We start from the raw sequence: 24,742 nt of genomic DNA, 5'->3' as shown, positions 1-24,742 counted from the left end.
AGGGGGAGGGGTGGGGTTGATGGGAGGGACGAGGAGCATGTCATCTACACGCAATCTGCATACAATTTGCATACTAAGAAATCGGCCGAACTCTGGCCGAACCCGCCGTCCGCTCACCCACATGACTGTTTCCCTGGACTGCTTTGTAAGGGAGAAAAGTGTTTTTTGCCTTTTCTTTCTGGTAAAGAAATGACCTGCAAGTGGGGGGTTAGCATATGATTAGAAGTTTATTCAATAACATTATTAAATTCTACTTCCCAGTGTGTAGATCACGCATTCCTCGTCCCTCCCATCAAACCCACCCCCTTCGCCAAAACAGTGACAGAAAGTTGAAACTGAAAACCAGTGACACTGAGCGTACATCCTAATGCAAAAACATCTACATAAAATACCATAATAAGATTGTAAGATTGTGACTTTTTTTTTCAAATTCTGTGATTTATTTTTCAAATTCTGTGATTTATTTTTCAAATTCTGTGATTTATTTTTCATTGGAACTTTATTCAGTGCCAATACATGTTTTGTAATTCAAGTGTTTCAATGCTAATGTTTCCTTTTTCAGTTCAGATTTTGTTTTCAATGCCAAATTTGATTTTTGATGTTAACATTTTACTGCCACTGTTTTAGCCCCATATATAACTGTCTGGGTTTGACTTGACATTACATTCTTCAGTATTATACGTACACTGGGCTGGTGGTGACCCTAACGCAGGGTTTGCTCTGCTGCTCTTGTTTTCACTTCTTTCTGTGACATCATGGTCCTTTCGACAATCGACTGTTCTGGTCTGCTTATGTAGTCTAGCATGATGCAGCTTCTTCAACCCTGGTTTAAGTTAACGTTTAAGGCTCGGCTAAATTGTGCTAATGGAATGGCTTGAGCCCTGAAGGAAAAGTCAACATTAATTCTAACCAGGCTTTTTCAAGTAGGCGCAGATTTCCTGAGCAATGTTGATGCAATACCCCCCTGGTTATTATGACCCATAGTTAGGTTTTGTTGCTAAGCGACATCTAGTGGGATCGTAGGAATTACATTTACATGTCAGGAGAAGGTCGTGGTGGATGGCAGCAGTCTATGTTGTTTCTGTTATCCATGGCTGTTTGTGTTATTATTGTAACCATGACAACAAAGATCTTCTAATGTTGAGGTAATACTTATTCATAGTACTTATTTTATAGTAAGTATAGTTTTGTCCAACGTTGGAAAATATACCAACACCTCTAAAGCACTGATCAACATATTGTGTCTGGTTTGTTTCATCTTCATATAAACAGAAATGTATATAATGCATATAAAAATGACATTATGTAGTTTTGGGTGGAACTACTTCTTGACAACCAACAGGTGGATGCAGCTATTTGTGTGCAGCTTCCCAGTCTTGTCATCACAGGTTGCCAGGTTTGGTACTATTGTGTGAGACCAAAACCAAAATCTGTGCTAAACCCATATTTGGCAACCTGTCTTATGGCAAGAAACACTGTACTGAAGTGCTGGGCAGGATACACTGTTGTTCATCAAGCATGTAACTCACGTAAAACCACAAACTCACAAACAAAATCTCTCACACATCTTTCACTTCAGTTTGTTGGTGTCAATACATCACAGTCACTCATTTCACATATTAAATTAAATATGCAATTCTTGTGCACACATGTGTAATCTTTAGATTTTTACTCTAGAGTTTGAAATGGTTGAGTACAGAATGTGCATTTATGACAAGTTGCACCGTCATAGGGTAAGTTGTGGAAATGGAGAACTGGTCTGCGTGTTAGCATGGCTAAAAACTGGCTTAGCACTGTAGATGCTGGAATGTGTGCTAAATAAGCAGTCAGTGTTAAAGGCTTCTCTGCTGGCTCAAGGCCAACATAATAACTGGGTTAGGAGGGGATAGAGGTGAGGGATGCAGGATCATGTTGCAGAGCCCTCACACACAGAGGCATTTAATCCCAGTGTGTGTGCAATACATTCCATTACATCTAGAACCATAACACACACACACACATACACACACACACACACACACACACAAAGAAAAAAAAAGAAAAAGAAAAATTCATAGTGGTCAGATTATTTAAAATATATAAATACCTCCTAATGAGTGACTCAGGTTTTAAAGTGATAATCTGTAACTTTTCCACATTAAAATGTTTAAAAACAACTAGACCTATGTTCTATATGTTCTTGAGTTTTGTTCTTACATTTTCCCAAATGTTTCCATCAATTCTCAAACCTACAGAAATCATCATGGTAACATTTAATTAGTCGCCTGTCAATGACATCATATCTTCTATGATCATGTGTCAGTGTGTTCGTCTGACAGAAGCTCAACATTGATATTTATCTAGTTTTAAGCCACAAACACTTTTTACACCTTGGTGGTTTTCAGCTCTATATTTGAACCAGATGAAGGATTTTAGTCGTCGGACGTCTGGATCTGAAGTTATCAGAGAAACAAGCTGAGGAAATGTTAGACAGCTCAGCTCCCAGCTGCTGGAGACGTCCTGTCCTGTGTCACTGAAGAGCGTCAGTGAATCTCTGAGTTTTAAAGTCAAACTGTTTTCTGGGTGTTTCTACTGGTTTTATTCCCCTGGTGTGTTTGTTATGGAGAGGAGGACACCTCTGTGGATAATTCAGCTGCTGGTAAAAACCTGCTGAACGTCTGCTTCATAAGTTATCAGAGAAACAATCAGAACAAAGTTTAGCATCAATCTCAGCTCCAACTCTTCCCTGAGTCTCTGTCCTCCGTACAGCGTCGCTCAAACACTGACTTTAAATGTGAAACCGCTTTATTCAGAGTTTTTAATGGTTAGAATCACCGGGTCTGTTTGATTTCCTGAACCACTGACACTGAAGGATTCCAAACCGGGAGGAGCTTACGGTAATGGTGGTGAAGACAACAACTCCCATGATCCCACGCTATTTCATGGTGTCACCCAATACCGTCTTTTGTTATTGTTTTGATTGAGAGACCCCTAGAGGCAGAAGTTACTGACTGTGCGTTTAACAGTTCGTTATAAACTAATTTTTAATTCGGTGGTCACATAACAATTATTGTCTACAAGTTATTTGCAGTGAATTAAAAATGTGTAATGACCAGTTTCAAAACCAAACAATCTACAAGGACTGTTTGTTCATTTTAGATTATAATGATTACAATGAATGGCAGGAAATGGAGATGAAAATACACGACCTTAAGAAAATATTTTTTACATTGTTCATCTATTATGTGATTATAAAAATGGTTCACTAATATAATATGAAATTAGTTATAGTTGCTTTAATGAATGTATGGCCACCAGGTGGCCGAGAATGGAAACACAGCATTGACAAATTATCGCCTTATAAAGTTGATATAGTGAACAAGCTGCAAGCTATATAGTCATGTTATACACACTGAAGAATTTCACTGTAAAATAACAGTAAAATACTGGCTGCAGAGACTGTTATTTTACAGTACTGTAATTTATTTTCACAGTATATTACTTTATATTGGATTACTGTAATTTTACAGTATATGGCAGCATGTTACTGTTTATTTACTAAGGTAGTACAATCTTTTACTTTTGAATTTAATTCCTATAGATCCCCCTTTTAAAAAAAAAAAAAAAAGGTAAAGCAAGAAAACACACATTTGATAAAATATTACTGTAGTTTATTACTTGTCCTCAAACATTTGTATTACAAAACTGACAAGGTATTGCATAACCATATTTGGGAGAAGTCTGGGAGTTGTCTCCAATAAAATCCTCATCTGCTGTATTAAAATAGCATCAAGAACAGTATAACTGAACTGTATCACAGTCTAGTAAATGTGAACTGCATGACAGCAAATAAGAAATGGAGAAAGAGAGAGGAGAAAGAAGGAGTAACTACTGAGGGGGGACGATTGCAGAGTTTGCCTGGTATTCTCAATCACCAATGTCTGTAAGAAAAACAAACAAAAAATTAAAAAAATTAGCACTTGTGATATGAAACAACAAACTTCTGAACTTTTGGAAAAGTCTATGACATGTAGAATAAACACTCTTAAAAGAAGCATTGTACAACTGTGAGTCCACATGTGCCTGATTATGTTAACATATCAATGCAAGTCTTAGTACACGTCACATGATATCATCATGCTCTTGTCAAATGTCTAACACACTGACTCACCTCATCGAAAATCGTCCCATCTTTCTCCATTGCAGTTGTACAGTCAGCTCTGTATACAGGATACTGTAGCACAAGTAAACACAAGTTAGCTATGTCTTCACATTGCAATGGGCGAGTAACTTAAATAAAGTGAACTTTACTGGCTGTTGGCTGCCTTTAATCGAGTATCTATGGAAACGGTATCTTATTTACAGAGCTGTTTAATGAAAAGGCGGGAAACAACACCTTCACTGTTAGCTAACTAATGTTGCTCAAACTGCAGAGCTTGTCTTTGCTAATTTCAGTAAGCAGACCTAATGAAATATTACTGAAATGTCAACAGTTTAATAATCATGCAGAGAAAAAAATACTGGACAAATGTTAATTTCATGACATAAGTGTAATGTTACCTTCTTGGTTGAAGTCTTTAGTTGAAGGACTGCTCTCTACCGAAGCTGTGCTCGCCGGAGTCGAGCTCAAAAGCCAGACTCATATTGTCACTCAAAAATGAGCTGTGTGAGAAGTTTGATTCATATTAAATGTTACAACCAAAACAGAAACATTAGCTCACAATAATAAGCACGATAAAGATGGAAAATGACTGGAGTTACAAAGGGATGAAAGCATGTGTTTCAAAAGCGGGAAAAATACTGTATTATGCTGATTAATTACAGTTAAATACTGTTATTGGTTAACTGACCGCAATAACTGCTAATTTACATGTGAGGGACGAATATTTAACAGTATTTTACAACTGTTATGAAATACAGTATTATACTGTTATAAATCCACAGTAAATTTACAGCAATTTATTACAGTGCAACCAAAACAATGAGTTATGCAAAAGGATAAAAGTCCTGCACTGAAGAGAACTCCTTTCACATTACACTAGGTCATTTGATCCAAATAATTCATTAGTGCAGCTTTAAGTTGTGGTAATAAATAAACACAGGACTTTACAGTAGGCTATTTGTAGCTTTAACATTTTACTTTAACCCCCCCCCCACACACACACACACACACACACACCACACACACAAACACACACACACCCCTTAGTGCTTAGTGCAGTCAGATCCTTGTCCTTATCAACCCTCCGTCGCATCTTTCCTTGACCTCATGACCTCATGTTTTTCATTGAGGAGGTTCCAGAGGAGATTATTTTGACTATTCGACCGCAGCCCTGGTGAAATACAGTCACATTTTTGAAGTTCAAAACTCATAAAAATGGGATACTTATTATACCATATCGTCACCTAATAACATTCGATAATAACGTCTTTTTAATTTGGTTATCAGGGAAACAACAAAAATATTTTTCATTATCATTTTTATAACTGATTCAGGTCTTCGTATCGTAATACTTCCCATAATACGATGGGGTATTAGGGCCACGTTGAGGAGAAAAAATCTGAAATTTCAAGAATAAACTCATAATATGAAAAGTCATAAAATTAATAGAATCAAGCTGTCATTTTACGAGAAAAGTTATAATTTTACAAGAATAAAATCATGATGTTATGAGAATGAAGTCATGATATTATGAGAATTTATTTGTAATTGTAGGTTGCGTGTTGTTTTAAGGGAAATATCAGAAGCTTTAAAATGAAGAACGCGGGGCATCCTGTGAAGTTCTTCTTTAGCAAAGGTTTCACAAATAGAGAAAAAAGAAAAAACTTCATCTTTTGTGGTAATCGGCATCATCATCATCATCATCAGCAGCAGCAGCAGCAGAAGCAGAAGCAGGAGCAGTATCATCATCATCATCATCATCATCATCATCATCATCATCATCATCATCATCATCTCCATCATCAGGACATTGAAAAGACTGTGAAGAAATTCAGTCTATTCTATTGTTAGACAGACAAACAGCAGCTGCCAGAAGCAGCTCAGGGTTACACTGACTATCCTTTCACCCGTGTGATTTGTTTGATCGTAACCAATTCTCGTAATATTATTTTCATAATGTAATGACTTTTCTTGAAATATTATGACTTTTTTTAAAACGTAAAAGTATGACTTTATTCTCGACATTTCATATTTGTTTTTTTCCTCAATGTGGCTCTAATACTCCGTTGTACGATAGTACATGAACGCATCTGTCGCGGTTAAATGACGTCATTATGCGCCAACATTACATCCATGTGGGACAGTTGCAGAGTTGAGCAGCTTGTTATGTTCCTTGTGTGTATGACATCAAGGCGATGAAGCTCCTTTAAACCGGGTTGTCTTGGTAACCGTGGAGCGCTGTGACTGTTAAATGAAGCCGGCTCGCTCTCTGCAAACAGCAGCGAACAAGCTAACACCAACAGCTAGCTAACAGGGCAGCAGTCAAGCTCTGCATTTCCACACATGGCTGATGACAGTGTGAGAGCTGGGGCTTCAGCCCAGCAGCAGGACGGCGGCGCAAGCAATGAGAAGGCTGTGAGCAGTAACGGAGAAGTTGCGGCGGGAAACCAGACTCTGTCTAAAAGGCAAAGGAAGAAGCTCCTTAAGCAGCAGAAGTGGGAGGAGGAGAGGGAGCTGCGAAAGTAAGTAAGGTGTTCCCTGTCACAGTCAACATCACTGTCACACATCAAGGCATTCAGCTACAGAGGTGTGATAGCAGAGCCTATGCATATAACATGTCATGGTGCTCATTATAATAGGCACCACGACATGTTATGTTACATGTCACTGATGCATTTTTGGGATAAAAACAGTTTGCAACAGTTTGTGTTTCTGTTGTAGTTTATTTATCCATGCTCTAGTACAAAAACATAGAGCACCATACTTGTTAATATATAAAATCTGAGGTGCCGAGTTTATTTACAATTTACTTGGTCAGGAGGTCACATTGAGGTCAAGATCTCTTTTACAATTGAGATCTGAGTACAGAAAAATTCATTTATGTATTCATACAAACAAGTGGACATGTATTTAAACAGGGATCAGAGTGTACATCTAAATGCTTTTAAATATGCATAAGAAGATACACAACCAGGTGGACAATAAGATTGACAACTTAAAGGTTGATAACAACAAGTTAGAAAAGAGTTTAAGTAAAACAATTAAACCCCAAGTAAGACTTCTAATCAAATTCTTGAAAACGTCCTTAAAACTGCTCAGAGGAACCACTACTTAAACAAGGTCAACATCTCCAATAACCCAGCTTAAAATTATTAGTAGTCATTAAGATTCTCTGAAAATGACGGTGTGATGGTGTTTTTAAATGTTTTACTACAATGTGAGAGTCTGCAGCGAAGTGTCACATCATGGTCCACATTGCAGTTGCTTGTTTCTACTGCAGGCAGAAACGAAAGGAGAGGAAGCAGCAGCGTCGCCTGCAGAGGCAGAACCACGGGGAGGAGGAAGGAGGAGACAATCAAGGAGCCAGGAAACGTCCACGCAGAGAGGTGACGCCCAGCTCTCTGAGACTAGTGGTGGATTGCAGCTTCGACAACCTCATGCTGATGAAGGTGAGCGTCTCTGGGAGTCACTGCAGACGGATACTTACGTGTTTTGACTCAGAGATTCTCATGACCGCTGATGTTGTGTTTCAGGATGTCCGGAAGCTTCACAAACAGATCCAGCGGTGCTACGCTGAGAACAGACGAGCTGCACATCCAGTACAGGTTAGTGGCTCCTGGCCGACACATGAAGCAGTAGAGACGATGCTGTCTGGTGTATAACTGCTGCTCTCACGTCTCCAGTTTTATCTGACGAGCCTCGGTGGACAGCTGAAACAGAGCATGGATGAAAAGGACAAAGGATGGGTGAACTGGAAGGTAAGCAAAGCTGTAACAAACAGTTAGCTAATCTATTAGCAGACCAAAAGAAAATGAATTGGCATAAACTAGTCAGTATCTTCTATAATGTATTTATATGTAAGAAAAACACTTCTAAAAAATTGAGCTTCTGTGCCCAGAGAAGAGAAGCTGCATGAGACTAATTAATGTTATTGTTTATTTGTATAGGCACAAGTATAAAGTATGAGCCAATGCCACATACCACAGCAATTATAGCCAAAGCTAGTTTGCAGCTAGCTAAGGGGCTATGTAAAAGTAACTCATACAGTTTTCTAAGTCAGACATATAATTGTCCACAAATGTGACTTTGATTAGGCTGAAAAAAATACTGGTATGAAACAGGAAGTAATGTTTTTAGCCTTTCCAAATTAAAGGGGCATCTCAAAAACTGATATTAAAAGTTACATTTAGACTTTTTTGTGTCAAAATACTCCTGTTGGATGTACTTCATTAGCTGTATTCCAGAGAATAGCAGTGCTTCAACTAAGCATGTTAAGGCTAAAACTAGCTCCTAACTTGCCGATTTAGGAGAAACTCCTAAAAATAATAGGCGTGTCAGTCCTAACTTTAGGACTCCTCATTTTTTTGGCTAAGAGTAATTCACAAAGCCACTTGCACTAAAAGTTGCACCTAAGTCTGGGAGAAGTTAGAAGTAGTTGAGAGGACTCCAAACTTGTGAAGGTGCAACAACTTTTCCTGACAACTGAAATAACCTGATCAGAACAAATTCATTTTCAGGTTGTTGTTGTTGTTGTTGTTTCAGCTCTTGAGAAATCATGAAATGTTAAAAAATGGCACTTTTGTACTATGTATGGTGAACATTACATGTTCCTAGATGTTCTTCCATCCAGCACAGATTTTGAGAAAAAAAAAAAAAGAAAACTGCCTTTATTTTGAAGGTCTGTTGCGCAAAGCAAACGTTCTCTGTCATCTACACACTATCTGCAGTGTCTGAATACAAATAAAAAAGTGAATCTAAAGCTACTGTTCATGCTATTACTATCTCCTGGTAATAATAAAATGAAACTTTTTTTTTTCAGCAGCATTTAGAAAGCTCTGTGGCCTCTTGTTATAAGAAAGCCACTACATTTCTTTCTTTTTTTTCAGTGACCTTGACACAGAGTGTAGTGAACAGAATCAAACCTAAATTAAATCAGTATTTGTAATAAGTCTTTTTTTGTTAATGCTCCCATTATTCTCCCATTGTGTAAAGAACTAAAAATGAATTTTCTCTATTTAACAATTGGATAAAAATGTCAAAAGTGCCTATGACAGGAAACTCTTTATACTTATATCTGAATATAATTAATTCTGTCCTCTTGCTCAGTTCCTTATTTCTCTTTAATTAGTTTAATGGCTCTACTTGTCTTTTACTTTCATGTTATTTTATTCAACATTTCAATCATGTTTGTTTTGCATTTGTGGTTATGAAAGGAGGCTTTCTCATCCAGGTGTTATAAATAAAGTTAGTTGAAAAAAAAAAATCTCTATGAATTCTCCTTCACATCTTTCCTTGACCTCATGATGTTTTCCACTGAGGTCGGGGAGAGGAGGTTAAAGAGGAGATTAGTTTGGATTTTAGATAGACCTGTGCTTGTACCATGTGTCTAAGTGTGTCTTTGCATGTGTGTGTGCAGGACATTAACATTAAAACAGAGCACTACAGTGAAGTCGTGGCTATAGAAGATCTGGTTTACCTGACATCAGACTCTCCCAATGTGCTGGAGGAGCTGGACCAAAAGAAGGCCTACATTATCGGAGGCCTGGTGGACCACAACCATCATAAGGTTTGTCTGACTTCCGTGCTGCTGGTTTGTAGAAACATAGCTGAAAATGATGGAGCCGTTCCTCTAACTGGCACATCGTATTCACATCCTTGATTGGTTGACCCGCTCAGTTCTCTCTCATTCGCAGGGGATCACCTTTGAGCGGGCGAAGGAGCTGGGGATCGATCACGCTCAGCTTCCTCTCAGCAGCTTTGTCAAGATGAACAGTCGCAAGGTTCTGGCAGTCAACCATGGTGAGTACATGTATCAGACCAGTACATGAGATCGATATGAATAGTTTTAAACCTCTGCACAAACAGCTGTAATGTGTTCTGTCTACAGCTCTGAGGTCAAATTCCCCACATTTGCCAGTGATCAGTCGTAGTTGGGACTGTGTCCAATAAAAGCTTAGCAGCTACAACTACAGAGACCACAGCAGGTCTTAAAGCTTTGGATTTCTCCTCCTGCCTTGGCCTCTGATTAGAGCGGTACTTGGTACATATAGACCGTCAGACCGTCTGAGCCTTTCAGAACCAAAAACACGTGTTAGAAATAGATTAAAATGTTTTTTGCTTCAACATCAGCACACCTGGCTAACCAGCTTTTATAATAACTTACAGTGACTTCCAAGGCCAAGAGTTAGCATATCAGAAGCAGAAGAACTTCCCCCCCTACTGTTTCTGAGTGATATTAATGTTGGCACTGCTGTTGTAAAGAAGAATATAGTCGTTTCACCACTGCTCATTTTAGAAAGATAATAATAATAATAATAATAAAATAATGAAAATAACTATTAATATAGCACTATTCAAAACAGAGTTACAAAGCAATAAAAGACAGAAGCGAGGCAAAGTGTCAGTTAGCAAGGCAAGTATACAGGGAGAATCACAAATATGTGTGTTAAAACAATGAAATCAATAAAGCAGAAAAAAGAAAATAAAACCAAACCAAACCAAAAATGAAAAGTAGAAACCAAAGATAAAAATATTGAAATCAAGAATTAAAAGCTGCTTCATACAAGTATGTTTTGATTAGTGTTTTAAACTGGGGCCTGATCTCCTCAGGCGGGACACTCAGAAGTCTGGAGGCTCTAATAGCAAATGCACAGTCACCTTTGGTTTTCGGCCAAGACTTTGGGACAGATGAGTTCATCTCGAGGATCTCAGGAAGTGCGTTTGGTCATAAGGGGAGAGAAGGTCTGAGATGTAAGAAGGTGCCAAACCAGACAGAGCCTTAAAAGTGATTTAAAAGTTTTAATTTTAAAATTGATCCTAAAAGACACAGGTAGCCAGTGTAAGGAGGATAAGATAGAAGTTACATGGAACCAGAGCAGTCTAGCTGCAGCTTTTTGTATGAGTGGCAATGACCAAAGAGATTTTTGGGAGAGACATGTAAACAGAGAGTTGCATTAATCAAGACATGATGAGATGAATATGTGAATAACCTTCTCCAGATCAATGAATGACACAAATGATTGGATTTTGGCGATAGTCTGTAGCTGATAAAAACGTGAGTGGACAACCTTTTTTATGTGGACGTCCAGTTTGAAATCAAAGTTGAATATTACACCAAGATTTCTGGCAGAGATCTTTAGGTTGGAAGCCAGTGGGCCAAGGATGTCGGTATCAATCTGAGCCCTGACAATGAGAAAAGACCTCAGATTTGGTGTCATTGAGCTGGAGAAAGTTTTCAGATATCCACCTTTTAATCGCTTAAACAATTGTGCAGGGTTTGTTGGCCACAAGATCACTGCCAGGAAATGTGTGATTTGTTTGGATTATCAAATGGACAATGAATTATTTGTTTTTGCCCTCTAGCAGTAGTGTTAGCGACATAGCTACGGCTGTTAGACCGGCTAAAGCAAAAAGAAAATGGAAAAATCCCATTCTGAAGCAGAAACCCTGATCTCAGAGCTGTGATAAAGAAGCAGATTAGAATGACCCGTGTAGCAGCTATAACCCAGTGGGCGGGGCTCAGCTGGTTGTAAAGATGGCTGTGTGAGAGAGTCGGTTAAATTCCCATGGAATGCCATCTAAATCAATATTGAATAAATAAATACATAAATAAATGAATATAGTTATGAAATAAATCCTGAAATAAATAAATTAGGTAATAAATATAGAAATATGTAAATATATGTGAGTCAGTAAATAAATAAATAGCTATATAAATGAATGAATAAATAAATTAAGTAAATAGATGAATACATAGCTTTTTATTTTAAAAATTTAATTTTTATTTATTTCAGGGGACTTTTATTATATAATTCCACATTAATTTATCTCTGAAGTCTTTTCCATCTGTTATATTCAAATGAGGCTGTTATCTTACAGATTCAGACCAAAGCAACAGCACCAGTACAGCACTGAAATAAAAGTCTTCTGAAATTAAAAAAAAAAATTGAAATTATAAAATTAAAGTCCCCTGAAATAGATAAGTCATTTTTGAAATAAAAAGCTATTTATTTATTTACTCACTTATATATATATTTACATTTATTTATATATTTCTACATACGTATATTACTTAATTTATTTATGTCAGGATTTATTTCATAACTTTATTTATTTATTTATGTACTTATCTATCTATTTATTTATTTATTTGTTTATTTATTTCATATTGAATTAGATGGCATTCCATAAATTCCTGCTCTGACTCCCATATGTACGTTTATCCATCCTGCAGTGTTTGAGATCATCCTGGCGTACCTGGAGAAGGGAAGCTGGCAGGACGCCTTCTTCACCGTCCTGCCTCAGAGGAAAGGAGCGGTAGCTGTGGATAAAGACGGCGCAACCGCTCCAGAAAAAGAGGAGGAAGATTCAGACTCTGATTCTGACCTCGACACACCAGAGCAAACAGAACACAATCTAACACTCAGCCCAAATGGACAACTCCAAAAAAGTCCTAATGTCTGATACTGTAGGAAACTGTTTTGATTGAATGATGCTAAGGTTATATTGGAAAGTTTTTTTTTTTTTTCATATTACAAAATGCTTTTTGTTTTTTACTAGATATTTATTGAATATTTTACTTTGTGCTCATTTAATTACTCAAATCAGTTGGACTGTTGATATAAATGGAGAATTTCAGTTTTGCTACAGTTTTTTGGCAGAATATAGCTTATTATTATTATTATTATTATTATTATTACATCCAAGAAAGTGATTTTTACTTAGATTTTTATTCTTTTGCTTGGAGCTGAAAGCTAAAGCTGCCAGACCTGTGCCAAATGAAAAGATTTAATACAGGATAAAGTCAACATATGACCATCATTTTCACTGGTCCGGAATTTCCTGGAATATTATGATTTTTTTTGACAGTATAGTCTGGATATAAAATTGACATTTGAAATAGACTTTGGAGAATATCAATTTCTGCAATTTGATTGAAAATTGTATTTTCAAAGAAAGATTTCCAGATTTTTGGGATGTATTTCTTTGATTTGTTGCCCGTGGTCAATCAAAGCATGCAAGGTGAGCCAAAGCATATTGGGGCCCAGAGGCACCTTAAGGAGATGTGTCAGGAGACAGTGTGAGCCCACAGGGGGCAGTCATGGTCCACATTGGGCAATAGAAGAAGGCCCAGGGGGGAGATTGTGTTTTGATAAACCACCTGCATCTTATTTGAGTATGGGGGCCCCAAAGCGAAGTCAACATCCCAGACTGTGCCTACTATGCCTGAGCTATAGGTCACACCTGGCCTGACTGCAGCCACAGCAACATGAGTTAAGCATTCAGTCTTTAATGTTACACCTGTTCTGAAAGGAATCTCTGCTACACAAACTGAACGTGCATAGATTAACTTACATTTAGCGTGTCTATGTTATACAGATATGTTCTGGACCCAGGGATAAATAGATAGATAGATAGATAGATAGATAGATAGATAGATAGATAGATAGATAGATAGATAGATAGATAAATTCTGACTTCATGTCTTGACTCAGAAAGTGGACAACTGGCTCCCAGACCTTCAGGTTCACTGTGTCGCATTTACTTTATGGTCATTTCAAAATAGCATATTTAAAAATGTACATTAAAGTTAAACTGAAGTTATTTTTCATTTTTGCTAGGGATCTGTAAGGACCCACCACTGTATAGAAGCTGTTTCTGTGGTTTCATTGTGGCTTCAAATATGCATTGGTGGGAAACACGACAAAACTGTCGAATGACGTCACCATCTGAGGCAGGTAAAATATGGAGAAAGATTATCTAAATACCGTCCGCGCCTAAACACATTTAAAATATTTATGAATGGGAAGGACAGCTCTGGTCGCTCCAGCAACTAAAGCCAGAAGTTGTAGTATCCATGGTAACAAGGCAAGGTAACGCTAAACCCGAGAAGAGTAGGCTTTGATCAGTTGAAGCAGCAGCCTGTCCGTTTTAATACATCGAACCGGAAGGTCCAATGCCGCGAAAAGCGCTGAAAGTGTTGGTTGAGTTAAAGTTCAGAGCGGTAAGACTCGTAATTGCTCTCATTGACACGTGAACTGAGCTCCTGAAACTTCACTGCTTCTGTGTGGAGTGGACGGTGCGGTCAACTCCAGTTTACGTTCTAATCTCAGCCATTTTTATTTAGCTGTTTGAAAACACATGTTTTTTTTAGCACCGGATTTACAGTCGTGTGTGAAGCTTCAACGGTCACACGCGTCGGTATATATTTTATGCAGCGAATATATGTTTTACCTGTTAGATAATCATTTTTAAATTCTTTTCACACCGATCAGGTGATATGTTAAATTGTAACGGGAATTTATTCACCTGTTTCTAATTAATTAATATTGTTATTTTTTTCCTTTGATTATTGGTTATTTTTTTTAATTACTTTTATTAATATGATAATAATAATAATGACAATAATAATAATGATATTTATTTGTATAGCACTTTTCAATACAAGTAACAAAGTTCTTCACATGAGTCAAATATAAACATCCAAACAAATCAAAGTGAAATGTAAATGAACTGACAGCAAAGGTCCTGTTTCAACCTACACCTTGGTTCATAGGGGGATAAAAGCTCAGACATATATTATTGCTTTTAAGGACAGTGCAGAACTATATATATATATATATACATTTTGACTTAAAGTTACTTTTATTCAACCAGCAAGGTTTTTTTGACCAGAAATGACACAGGCTTCTCCCAGAAGATAATAAGACGATGTACAAGAGGAATCATTGTGGAAAAAAATATTTCTCAGCTTTTATTAACATTTGAACAAAAAGTGGCATGTCCAAAATTATTCATACCCTTTGCAAACTGTCACAGTCTATGGGAAAATCCAAAGTTCTATACCATTCCAAATAGTCCAAGCTGTTCTAAAGCATCTTAATTACCATGATTCATTGGGAACAGCTGTTTTAATCAACTTAACAGGTGAAAAACAGCAGCTCTGTGCTGTTGGTTTGTGGACAGTCTAAGACAAAGGAGCTCACTGAGGACCTGCAGCTGTACATTGTGGCTGCTCACAAGTCAGGAAAGGGCTATAAGGCCATATCTAAATGTTTTTCAAGTTCCAGTGGCTACAGTGCAAAGTATTATTAAAAAATACAAGATGTTCTGCACTGTGGAAAATCTCAGAGGATGTGGTCGGGAGCCAAAAGTGACACCTGTGCTGGCCAGGAGGATAGTGAGAGAGCGGCCATGCTGGTGAATCTGGGCTCTGCTGGTGGCAACGTCTCAAGGCAGACAGTCCAACGGACACTGCACACTGCTGGGTTCCATGGACGCAGACCAAGGAGGACGCCACTTCTCCAGATAAGGCACACAAAAGCCCGCCACAATGATGTATCCTTCATTTGGCTTAGAAAAGGAGAAGCCTTCAACCCTAAGAACACCATCCCCACTGTCAAACATGGTGGTGGGAACCTAATGCTTTGGGGGTGTTTTTCAGCCAATGCACCAGGGAACCTAATTACAGTAAACGGCAGCATGAAAAAAGAGCAATACATCAAGATTCTCAACAACAACATCAGGCAGTCTGCAGAGAAACTTGGCCTTGGGCACCAGTGGACATTTCAGCACGACAACAACCCAAAAACACACAGCAAAAGTGGTGAAGAAATGCTTAGCGGACAAAGACATTAACGTTTTGCAGTGGCCCAGCCACAGTCCTGACTTGAATCCAATTGAGAATCTGTGGAGGGAGCTAAAGATTAGGGTGACGGCAAGGAGACCCTCCAACCTGAAAGAGTTGGAGCTCATCGCTAAAGATTAATGGGCAAAAATACCAGTGGAGACATGCAAAAAGCTGGTCAGCGATTATAGGAAGAGTTTGAAGGCTGTAATAGACAATAAAGACTTTTCTATTGATTATTGAGAAGGGTATGAATAATTTTGGACATGCCACTTTTTGTTCAAATGTAAATAAAAGCTGAGAAATATTTTTTTCCACAATGATTCCTCTTGTACATCGTCTTATTATCTTCTGGGAGAAGCCTGTGTCATTTCTGGTCAAAAAAAAACTTGCTGGTTGAATAAAAGTAACTTTAAGTCAAAATTTGCCAGGGGTATGAATAATTTTGGGCTTGACTGTATGTATGTGTGTATATATGTATATGTGTGTATGTGTATATATATATATATATATATATATATATATATATATACGTGTGTGTGTGTATATATATATGTATGTGTATATATATGTGTATGTGTGTATATATGTATGTGTATGTATGTATATATATATATATGTGTGTGTGTGTATATATATATATATATATATATATATCCTCCTAGGACCTGGCGTCCGATCAGCCTAAATAGCAAAGAGAAATTAAAAATGCACGCCATGCAAGAGTCCGGGTCTTAGGAGGATATATATATATATATATATATATATATATATAAAGATGACCTCATTATAAGGTCACATTTCTAATAGTTGTAGGCTCTGGCTGGGTCATAGCATTCATTACTGCTGTAAACACAATTAGGCTGTATATCTGTGCAACAACTTAATAAAATTCAATTAACATAAACCTCATGATAAATGACTAATGTACATTTTATCTACACCTTGTTTGTTTGTGAAATCTACAGGGGAGCCCAGCTAGGGAATGTGTATTAGATACATATTTGCATCACAGCTGTGCTAAACAATTTTAAAAGAAAGAAGGCAGCACTTATTATATGTCAGTGAAGAGTTAAATCAGAGGGAATGAGAGCAGTTTAATCTGTTGTTCAATCAGAAATGAATGTCCTTTGTGTTGAAGTGTTCCTTTAATCGGCATGAAGTAATGTAGGACCTTTGTTAATCTCTACTAGCAGCCAGTAGAAAATATCTGAGACACAGATTTGACTTATAACCCTGTTTAATTGAACGTATATGTTCCTCAGGTTTCTTGTCCTGGAGTTCACCTGCAAGCCAAAGATGATATCTACCTCAGCATGTGCTTCATGAGCCAGTACCGTCAGTCTAAATGTCTCCCTGCTGTCTTCCCTCTGCTGTTCCATGAGAAGATGATGTTTGAAAAGGCAGGTCTTTACTTATTATCCATGTGGGAGGGAGGGATGAAGAAACATTTGAATAATCTGAAGTAGAAATGTACCTGAAACATAATACATGACTTTTTTTTTTTTTTTAAAGTATCAATTATCGATTATTTAGATATTATTCTCATTCTCCATGAAGTGAAGAGACATGCTTGTAATGAATGATTGCATATAGATAGGCAAGGCAAGGCAGATTTATTTGTATAGCACATTATCACACACAGAGGTCGTTCAATGTGCTTAACAGAAATGAAAGAAGCATAAAAATAGAAGTAAAAAGCATAATATAAAAACATAAATTATAAAACAAGTAATATCTCATTATAGTGCAAGATTAAAAATTGAATGAAGGTGACTCTAAAAGTGTCCATAGGTGTGAATGTGAGTGCAAGTGGTTGTTTGTCACTATATGTCAGCCCTGTGATAGACTGTCCGGGGTGCACCCCACCCTCGCCCTGTCAGCTAGGATTTGCTCCAGTGACCCTGCACGGATAAGTGGTATAGATAATGGTTCCAGCTGGTTCCAGCAAAGGGAGCATAGTGACTGACAGCCATTTCTCCCTGTTTAGTTTGAACTCTTGGCTGCACTAACTGACCAGCTCCTGCAGATCTTAGAGACCCACTGGGCTCATATACATGGAACATTTCTGACATATACTTAGGGCCCAGACCATTTAGTGACTTATAGACAATAAGTAAAACTTTGAAGCTAGTGCAAAGACCTGAGAACTGGAGTAACATGCTCTCTGTTGAGCAGCAGCATCTGTATGAGTTGTAGCTGTGTAATGGTCTTATTTGGTGAACCAGTGAGGAGAGTGTTGCAATGATCAACTCTGGAAGATATAAAGGCATGAATGACTTTCTCTAAGTCTTGATTAGACACAGTCTCTGACCTAGCTGTTTGTGAGATGCCAAAATGCGGAGTATGTTATAGTTTTGATGTGGTCACTGAAACTAAGATCCCCATCCACGATTACACCCAGATTTTTAACATGGGTTGAAGTCTTTAATGCCCTGGATTCCAGGTAAGACACTAAGTTACAACTTTTCTTCTTTGTTTCGAAACAGAACTATCTCAGTCTGGTCATTATTTGCTGAAGGAAGTTTTGTTGCATCCACCCATTTACCTTGTCAGAGCACAGGCGTCGATATATAAGCTTTATGTGATTGTATTTACCTACCAGCTTGTCAGCTCCTGGAAATATATTGATAATATTTGTGAAATAAGGAAGTTAAAAGCTGAGATTTGTTTTCTCTACAGATTTTCAGGCAAGCAGTTGATCCTGGAGACATCGCTGTAATGCTTGAGTGTAAGTTATCTTTTATTCTAAACACACATTTGTCACATTTATTGCTTTGAATTGATTTGGTTGCCTAATCATATTTTACTCCTCTGTGGCTTAAATCAAAAGTCTCTCTCTCTCTCGCCTCCAACTCCAGCTTCTTACTGATTTTAATAGACAGTGTCACTCTATAGCCATTTTATTGCTTTTACTGTGATTGCATGTGTGTGTGTGTTTTCTGTACGATATCCGCTCCCTCTAATTCTCTTTATTTATACTGAAGCATATTGTTTGTCCTCTCGCCGTAACTCTACAGTCTTGCATTTGACTATCATTGCTTTTGATTCGATAAGTTAAAAGTATCTCACAGACACAGGCAATAATATTATTCCATGTCTGTATTTTGAACCCAGTGTTGTCACATTTTACTGTGTTTACAGCTGTTCGGCAACAGCTGGTTTTGTATAGTGTATTTGACAGTTTTGACCATAAATGTCCTCACTCTGCATTTGAGATGCTGATGCTGTAGATTTATTTCCTCTCTTCAGATGAGACGATCAGAGTTGAGTGTGCAGCTGGTTCCCCCTGGTGAGACTGTGTTTGTTTTTTCTTCTGTCTTTGTTCACTGCAGACTTTTACATTGAAATAGTCCATTAAGAGGACTCCAGTCAGAGTGTCTCTACAGTAGCTGTGTATGTGTATTTGCAGCAGGGGACACTCTGGCCTGCTTCGAGGAAGACGCTCGACGCTTCTTGTACCCAGAGCCCAGACTGGTTCCCTCCTCCTCTGGAGTGGACCGAAAGATTCTGATGACCCGAGCAGCTCACTTTCCAGTAGGTCCATCCTAATACATTAACCACCAGTGTACAATTCTGTAGTCCATGTCCACATCACATTCATTTTGATATTTATTAAAGGTTTTAAATGATAACTCTGACACTATCAAACTTCTAATGATAATTTTATTCTCATTAATCAGTGTCAAAAACAAAATATTGACTTTTTGTTTGTTCATTTTACGAATTTTCCTTCTCTGAATTTCTACTTTCACTGTCCCCTGTCAAATGTGACACAGTCACATACACACTGATACAGTCACATACACTTTGTACTGTAGTCATAATGTCAGTATGTTTGTGTATGTGCTCAGCTCAGAACTTTTAAATGCTCTTATAAGTATTGATGTCTTACCGATGTTATTCTTTCTATGTAATCATTTAATGTTATAACATTTTTTATTTGAATTATTTATTACTTCATTTATTATTTGAATTATTTATTACTTCATTTATTATTTTATTATTATTCCATTAATATTTTTTAGTGTTTTTCATTTTAGATCAATTCTTTTAACATGTTTTTAACATGTTCATTTGATGTCTTTTCATGTGAAGCACTTGCATGTCATTTCTTTCAACACTTTCTTAAAAGTTTCATGTGATTCTGGTACAAATATTTCTTCCCCTCTGTTTTTCTCAGGGCATCTCTCCGATGTTGGAGTTCTCCACCAAAACCACCATCATTCAGTGCTCAGCTGATGCAGAGGTCAACATTTACCCCAACATACCCTTGGTAAAGATTATACAGTGTTATGTGGCTCAATGTGTACGTGATGTATAATAAACTGCATCATTCCTGAGGGGACCACATTACCTGGAGTAGATTATATTTTTGTTAGACAGTACCAGTCCACTAAGTGCTTCTGACAATACAGAAGTGCAAGAATCAAAATTAATATCTGAGTAAATCAGATTAACACCTGTCGTTCTAGCAGAAGGTTTAACATCTGCAGCTAGGAAGTCCAGCTGTGTGTGCTATGTTTTGGCTCTTTTGTTTCCAGAGTCCAGTGGTAAAGAGAAACACAAAGTGCTCCAGCAGACCCAGGACCTGCTCTCCTCAGAGGACACAACCTCAAACCTTTGTAAGGAGAAAAGGTGGCAGGATGGAAAGAGAAAAAAGGGGCACTTCCAGGTCCCTGTCCCCACTGAGAGCGGGAAACACCCAGCGTCTGGCCCACTTCAGCCTGGACTCTGCAGCTCCTATCCCAGCAGACATGGACACAGCCAGCAGCTCCCAGCCTGTAAGAACCCACACCTTTATCCCTACAATAACCACTTCCAGCCACTAGATGGCAGAGAAGAGCTCTCAGCTACTACTGCTCTCTTGTTATGTAATGTTTTACAACTGAGTCAGCTCTCATAGATGTCATCAAGATCTGTTCACACAAGATAAACTGCATTTAACACTTTTCAGAACAAGTTTGCATCTTATAACTTTACCCAAACACACATTGGTTCAACCCATAGACACCCATAGGTTTCTGAAGGGCGGTTTTGAAGCCCAGAGTGGGCCGTTCCATCATTGTCATCTAGTCAGTACCTGATTTCGCCGAACTCCCGGCTAATCCAAAAATGGGCAAAGAGGAGGGGAATGTATCGAGCCGAAATTTTGGTGCATGCTGGCTTGTGGCAGGCATACGCTCACCCACCTGTCACTCAAAACAGCATGCCCTCAATTTTTCAGAACTTATAAATTTTGACAAGACAGTTATATAAAATTCACTTCCTGTACACTTGTCATGAAGGAGGAAATTAGAGCATATGCTCACCCTCAGTGTCATCCTCTGCTAACTCACCATTTGGTGTCCCCCAAGGCTCAATCCTGGGTCCAATTTTATTTCCATTTATATGCTCCCTCTTGGCGACATCATTCGTAAACACAATATCCATGACCAATCAGACCCCATGACCAGATTTCTGAGCTTTTATCCCCCTATGACCCAGGACTCAGTTTGAGATCCTCTGGTAGTTCAGTGCCGGCCAGGACAAGGCCTGGGTTGAAAAACAAAGGAGACGGGGCCTTTGCTGTCAGGGCCCTAAACTTTGGAACAAGCTGCCAGAGGAGCTCAGACTCTTAGAGTCAGTTCAGTTTTACCTCACTTTATGACACATTCTTATAAATAAGCTTTTATTGTGTGATGTCTTTTAAGTTCATCGACATTTTACTTTGATTTGTTTGGATTTTTTTATATTTGACTCATGTGAAGCAGTTTGTTAGTTGTATTTAAAAGTGCTATACTAATAAAGGTATTATAACTGACCCAACTCCATGACAACTGGACAGATTGTCTCTGCAGCCCTACATCAATCAGGTCTTTATGGTAGAGAGACTAGACAGAAGCCACTTTGAGTAAAAGTCATATGAGCCCATAAAATTCCCATCCACTCTGACAGAGCTTGAGGATCCACCAGGAAAAGTGGACTTACCCAAGTTGTAGAGACTTTCCAAAAAGTCTTCCAAAAAGACTTGCCGCTGTAATTGCTGCCAATGGGTCATGTTTTCATTTTGTCTTAATGGCTTATTGAGTGTAGTTTGAACTAAGTCTACAAACACAATAAAGTGAACAAACAGTGGGTCTGAATTCTTTCTGAAGCTCACTGTGTCATTCATCTGTGTGTAGATGTTGGCTTCGTGGCCAGGAGCCGGTCGATCTGACTCACCCCTCAGGTCTGCAGTGTTTACAAGCTTCTCTTCACCTTTGATCAGGTCTTCATCCAAAGGTAGACATCCTCATATAAAGCTGCTTTGTTGATACTAAACAAGGTTTACAGTCACAAACAACTTCCCATGACTGCTTATAAAAAAGTACTGTAATTGTTATACTGCTGTGTTGACATGACACAGTTGACTGTAAAAAGCTGTTTTGATGTTGAAAACCTACTTACCTACTGTGCTCTAACTTACACTCAGTAACTCTTTCTGCTGTTGTAGTGAGATTCTCTCCAACTGGCAGAAGAAAACCTTTATCCATTGGTTTGGTACGGACATCTTATATTCCTCTTTTGGATGGAAGAAGTTATGAGGTATGGTAGATGTTGTCCTAATTTTAAAACATAAGTATGGAAAGGAAAAGGTAAGCATTTTGGGAATTACATTTTTTTTGCTTTCTTTAATGGAGGGAGATGAGAAGATCGAACCAAACCCAAATCTCTGTGTTAAGTACAGATCTGGAGTTAGTATATGGTGAGCCTAGCTTAGGCCAACTCCACTTAAACAGAAATGTCCATCCATCCATTTTCTACCGCTTATCCTCTAGTAGGGTCGCGGGGGGGCTGGAGCCTATCCCACCTTCTTTTCGGGCGAGAGGCGGGGTACACCCCGGACAGGTCGCCAGTCCATCGCAGGGCAAACACATAGAGACAGACAACCATTCACACTCACAGCCTCAATTTAGAGTATCCAATTAGCCTAGTCCCCATTTTGCATGTGTTTAGACTGTGGGAGGAAGCCGGAGTACCCAGAGAGAACCCACACTTGCACAGGGAGAACATGCAAACTCCACACGGAAAGATCCCACGGCCGAGCCGGGACTCGAACCCGGAACCTTCTTACTGTGAGGCGACAGCGCTAACCACTGCACCACCGTGCAGCTAAACAGATGAGATCCCACATATCAAGTAAAGAAATTTTAGGTGTGGTTATGAATTCTGTTTTCCCCCTGCTTCCAATCTTCATGCTAAGCTAGGCCAACCACATCCTGACTCCACGATCTTCTCATTTCACTATTGAAAAGAGTGAATAAGCTAATTTAACAACTTGTTCAACTAATTCTTAAAGGCATATCCTGGGACCTGTATATAGACAAACCTTAAAAAGACAGATTTTTACATACACCTACATAATAATCATCCTATTGAGAAACACAAAATATAGAATTTCCATTTTGTAACATAAACTCTTCAATTATGTACCTAAATATTCCATAAATGTAGGTCAATCAAAAAACTGATTGAGCCTTTAATAACTGCAAATGAGACCAGCAATATTGAGTGAAATGAATTAACTGGGGATTTGCAGAAGCATTTTTGAGGTGGTTATCTCAACAACACACAAAGTGTTGAGTCATTTCTGCTTCCTTTGGTAGGCTGGAGAGAAATCTGAGGACGACTCAAGCTCTTCACAAACAGATGATCCTGTTGACAACCACTGTGGTCCTGACCCTGCAGCACTGTTGCGGCCTTATAAACAACAAGCCAGGCTCAGCAGGTCAGTTTCTTGACATTCATAGTGTGATAGCCTCGGCCTATATACAAAATTTAATATCTCTTTTTTTAAATAATATAATTCTGTTATTGTATTTTATGTTTTAGGTGAGGTAAAACCTTGAACACATAGATAAGATTTAGATTAGTCGTCTCATCTGACTTTGAGTTTCACTGCTTCTAAAAAATGTCACTCAATTGAAAAGTCCCTGTCTGTGACTGTTCAGGTCTCCATCCAGTTCTCACAGAGAATGGGAGGAAGTCCACGAGCGTGTTCGAGGACTCCTGACGACGCCAAAAGCTGTACGTCGACTCGTCTACGTAAGTAATGAAAAGCATGAGACTCAGTGTTACATATTGCAGCATTAGTATGTGTTTCACTCTAGTGAAGGCTGATCTGTGGGGTCGCCCAGCTCAGATCATGCTATATGCAGTTGTAGAGAGCGGGCTGATGGGAATGTGAACTCCATACTAGCCACTCCTTGTTACAATGTGCTCCTGTGATCATCTCTTTAAAGAACTTGTATTTTTAATCATATGTTGAACTACTGTTAATTGCCTGACTGCCTTACTTTATGTCTTTTAGAATTTAGTGTAACTTAACTTTCCATAAAGTAGATTTTGGCTGGACCGCAGCAGTCGGGCCTTGTAAGACATAAAGGGTTTCTGTCCACTGAAACGGTTACAAGTGTGTTGAGTTTGTATTAACATGTAATGCAGTAACTATATCTGTACTAAAACACCGCTATGATCAATTATACATATCAAAGAGAAGAAATGAGAAATAAAGAAATTAAAGCGGTAAATAAAGGCCTTGCTCTGCTGTGGAGGTCCAGTCAAGAAGTCTCTAAATCTAGTTGTCAACACTGAAGCTGTAAACTCCCCCTAACACAGTAGAGACTCTCACACTGAGCTTTCATTTATTTTGTTTGGTTTGGTTGTTTAATATCTCTTTTTATAATTATTTTATTGTATTTTATGTTTTAGGTGAGGTAAAACTTTGAGCTGTTGTTTACTGGCAATGCTGCCAGTAAACAACAGCTCAAAGTTTTATTTGTCACATGCCAAGGTTCAATGTACAGTAAGCAAAGCAGTGGCACGAGGGTCAGGCTCTGTAGCAGGGCAAAACTGCATTAAAAAAACAAACAAAAAAACTATCAAATAAATAAATCAAAAATATCAAAAGAACAACATTGTTAATTTTATGTTTTTCCAATGACTACACAAGT

General features: G+C 38.2%; 2 protein-coding genes across 2 annotated transcripts in view; both read left to right on the top strand.

The window, feature by feature from the left end:
- Window positions 1-6,247: 6,247 nt before the first annotated feature.
- On the top strand, window positions 6,248-12,961 carry trmt10a (tRNA methyltransferase 10A). Its single transcript, XM_023423803.2, has 7 exons — window positions 6,248-6,663; window positions 7,422-7,590; window positions 7,675-7,746; window positions 7,825-7,899; window positions 9,558-9,707; window positions 9,835-9,940; window positions 12,375-12,961. Exons 1-7 carry the CDS (start codon window positions 6,485-6,487, stop codon window positions 12,602-12,604), a joined length of 981 nt encoding a protein of 326 aa, XP_023279571.1. The 5' UTR covers window positions 6,248-6,484; the 3' UTR covers window positions 12,605-12,961.
- An 856-nt stretch (window positions 12,962-13,817) lies between these two features.
- The window catches only part of spata6l (spermatogenesis associated 6-like), a 14,848-nt gene continuing 3,923 nt past the window's right edge, over window positions 13,818-24,742 (top strand). The window contains 12 exon segments of the mRNA XM_087178644.1: window positions 13,818-14,144; window positions 17,033-17,170; window positions 18,450-18,498; window positions 19,020-19,038; window positions 19,040-19,059; window positions 19,180-19,304; window positions 19,951-20,043; window positions 20,312-20,551; window positions 21,932-22,031; window positions 22,243-22,289; window positions 23,396-23,517; window positions 23,741-23,834. Coding sequence (XP_087034770.1) covers window positions 14,097-14,144; window positions 17,033-17,170; window positions 18,450-18,498; window positions 19,020-19,038; window positions 19,040-19,059; window positions 19,180-19,304; window positions 19,951-20,043; window positions 20,312-20,551; window positions 21,932-22,031; window positions 22,243-22,289; window positions 23,396-23,517; window positions 23,741-23,834 — 1,095 coding nt within the window. The 5' untranslated portion in view covers window positions 13,818-14,096.

This window comes from Seriola lalandi, unplaced genomic scaffold (assembly GCF_002814215.2).
Source record: "Seriola lalandi dorsalis isolate HSWRI2012SDOR001 ecotype SW California unplaced genomic scaffold, Sedor1 jcf7180002054694, whole genome shotgun sequence".
Classification (NCBI taxonomy): domain Eukaryota; kingdom Metazoa; phylum Chordata; class Actinopteri; order Carangiformes; family Carangidae; genus Seriola; species Seriola lalandi.
Note: the sequence above shows the minus strand (reverse complement) of the source record. Positions and strands in the feature narration are given on the sequence as shown.

Excerpts from the sequence above, each read along its gene's own strand:
- trmt10a (XM_023423803.2), top strand. The coding sequence starts at position 6,485 with ATGGCTGATGACAGTGTGAGAGCTGGGGCTTCAGCCCAGCAGCAGGAC. Across the intron at positions 7,591-7,674 it reads ACAACCTCATGCTGATGAAG|GATGTCCGGAAGCTTCACAA; the intron begins GTGAGCGTCTCT and ends GTTGTGTTTCAG. Across the intron at positions 9,941-12,374 it reads GGTTCTGGCAGTCAACCATG|TGTTTGAGATCATCCTGGCG; the intron begins GTGAGTACATGT and ends TCCATCCTGCAG.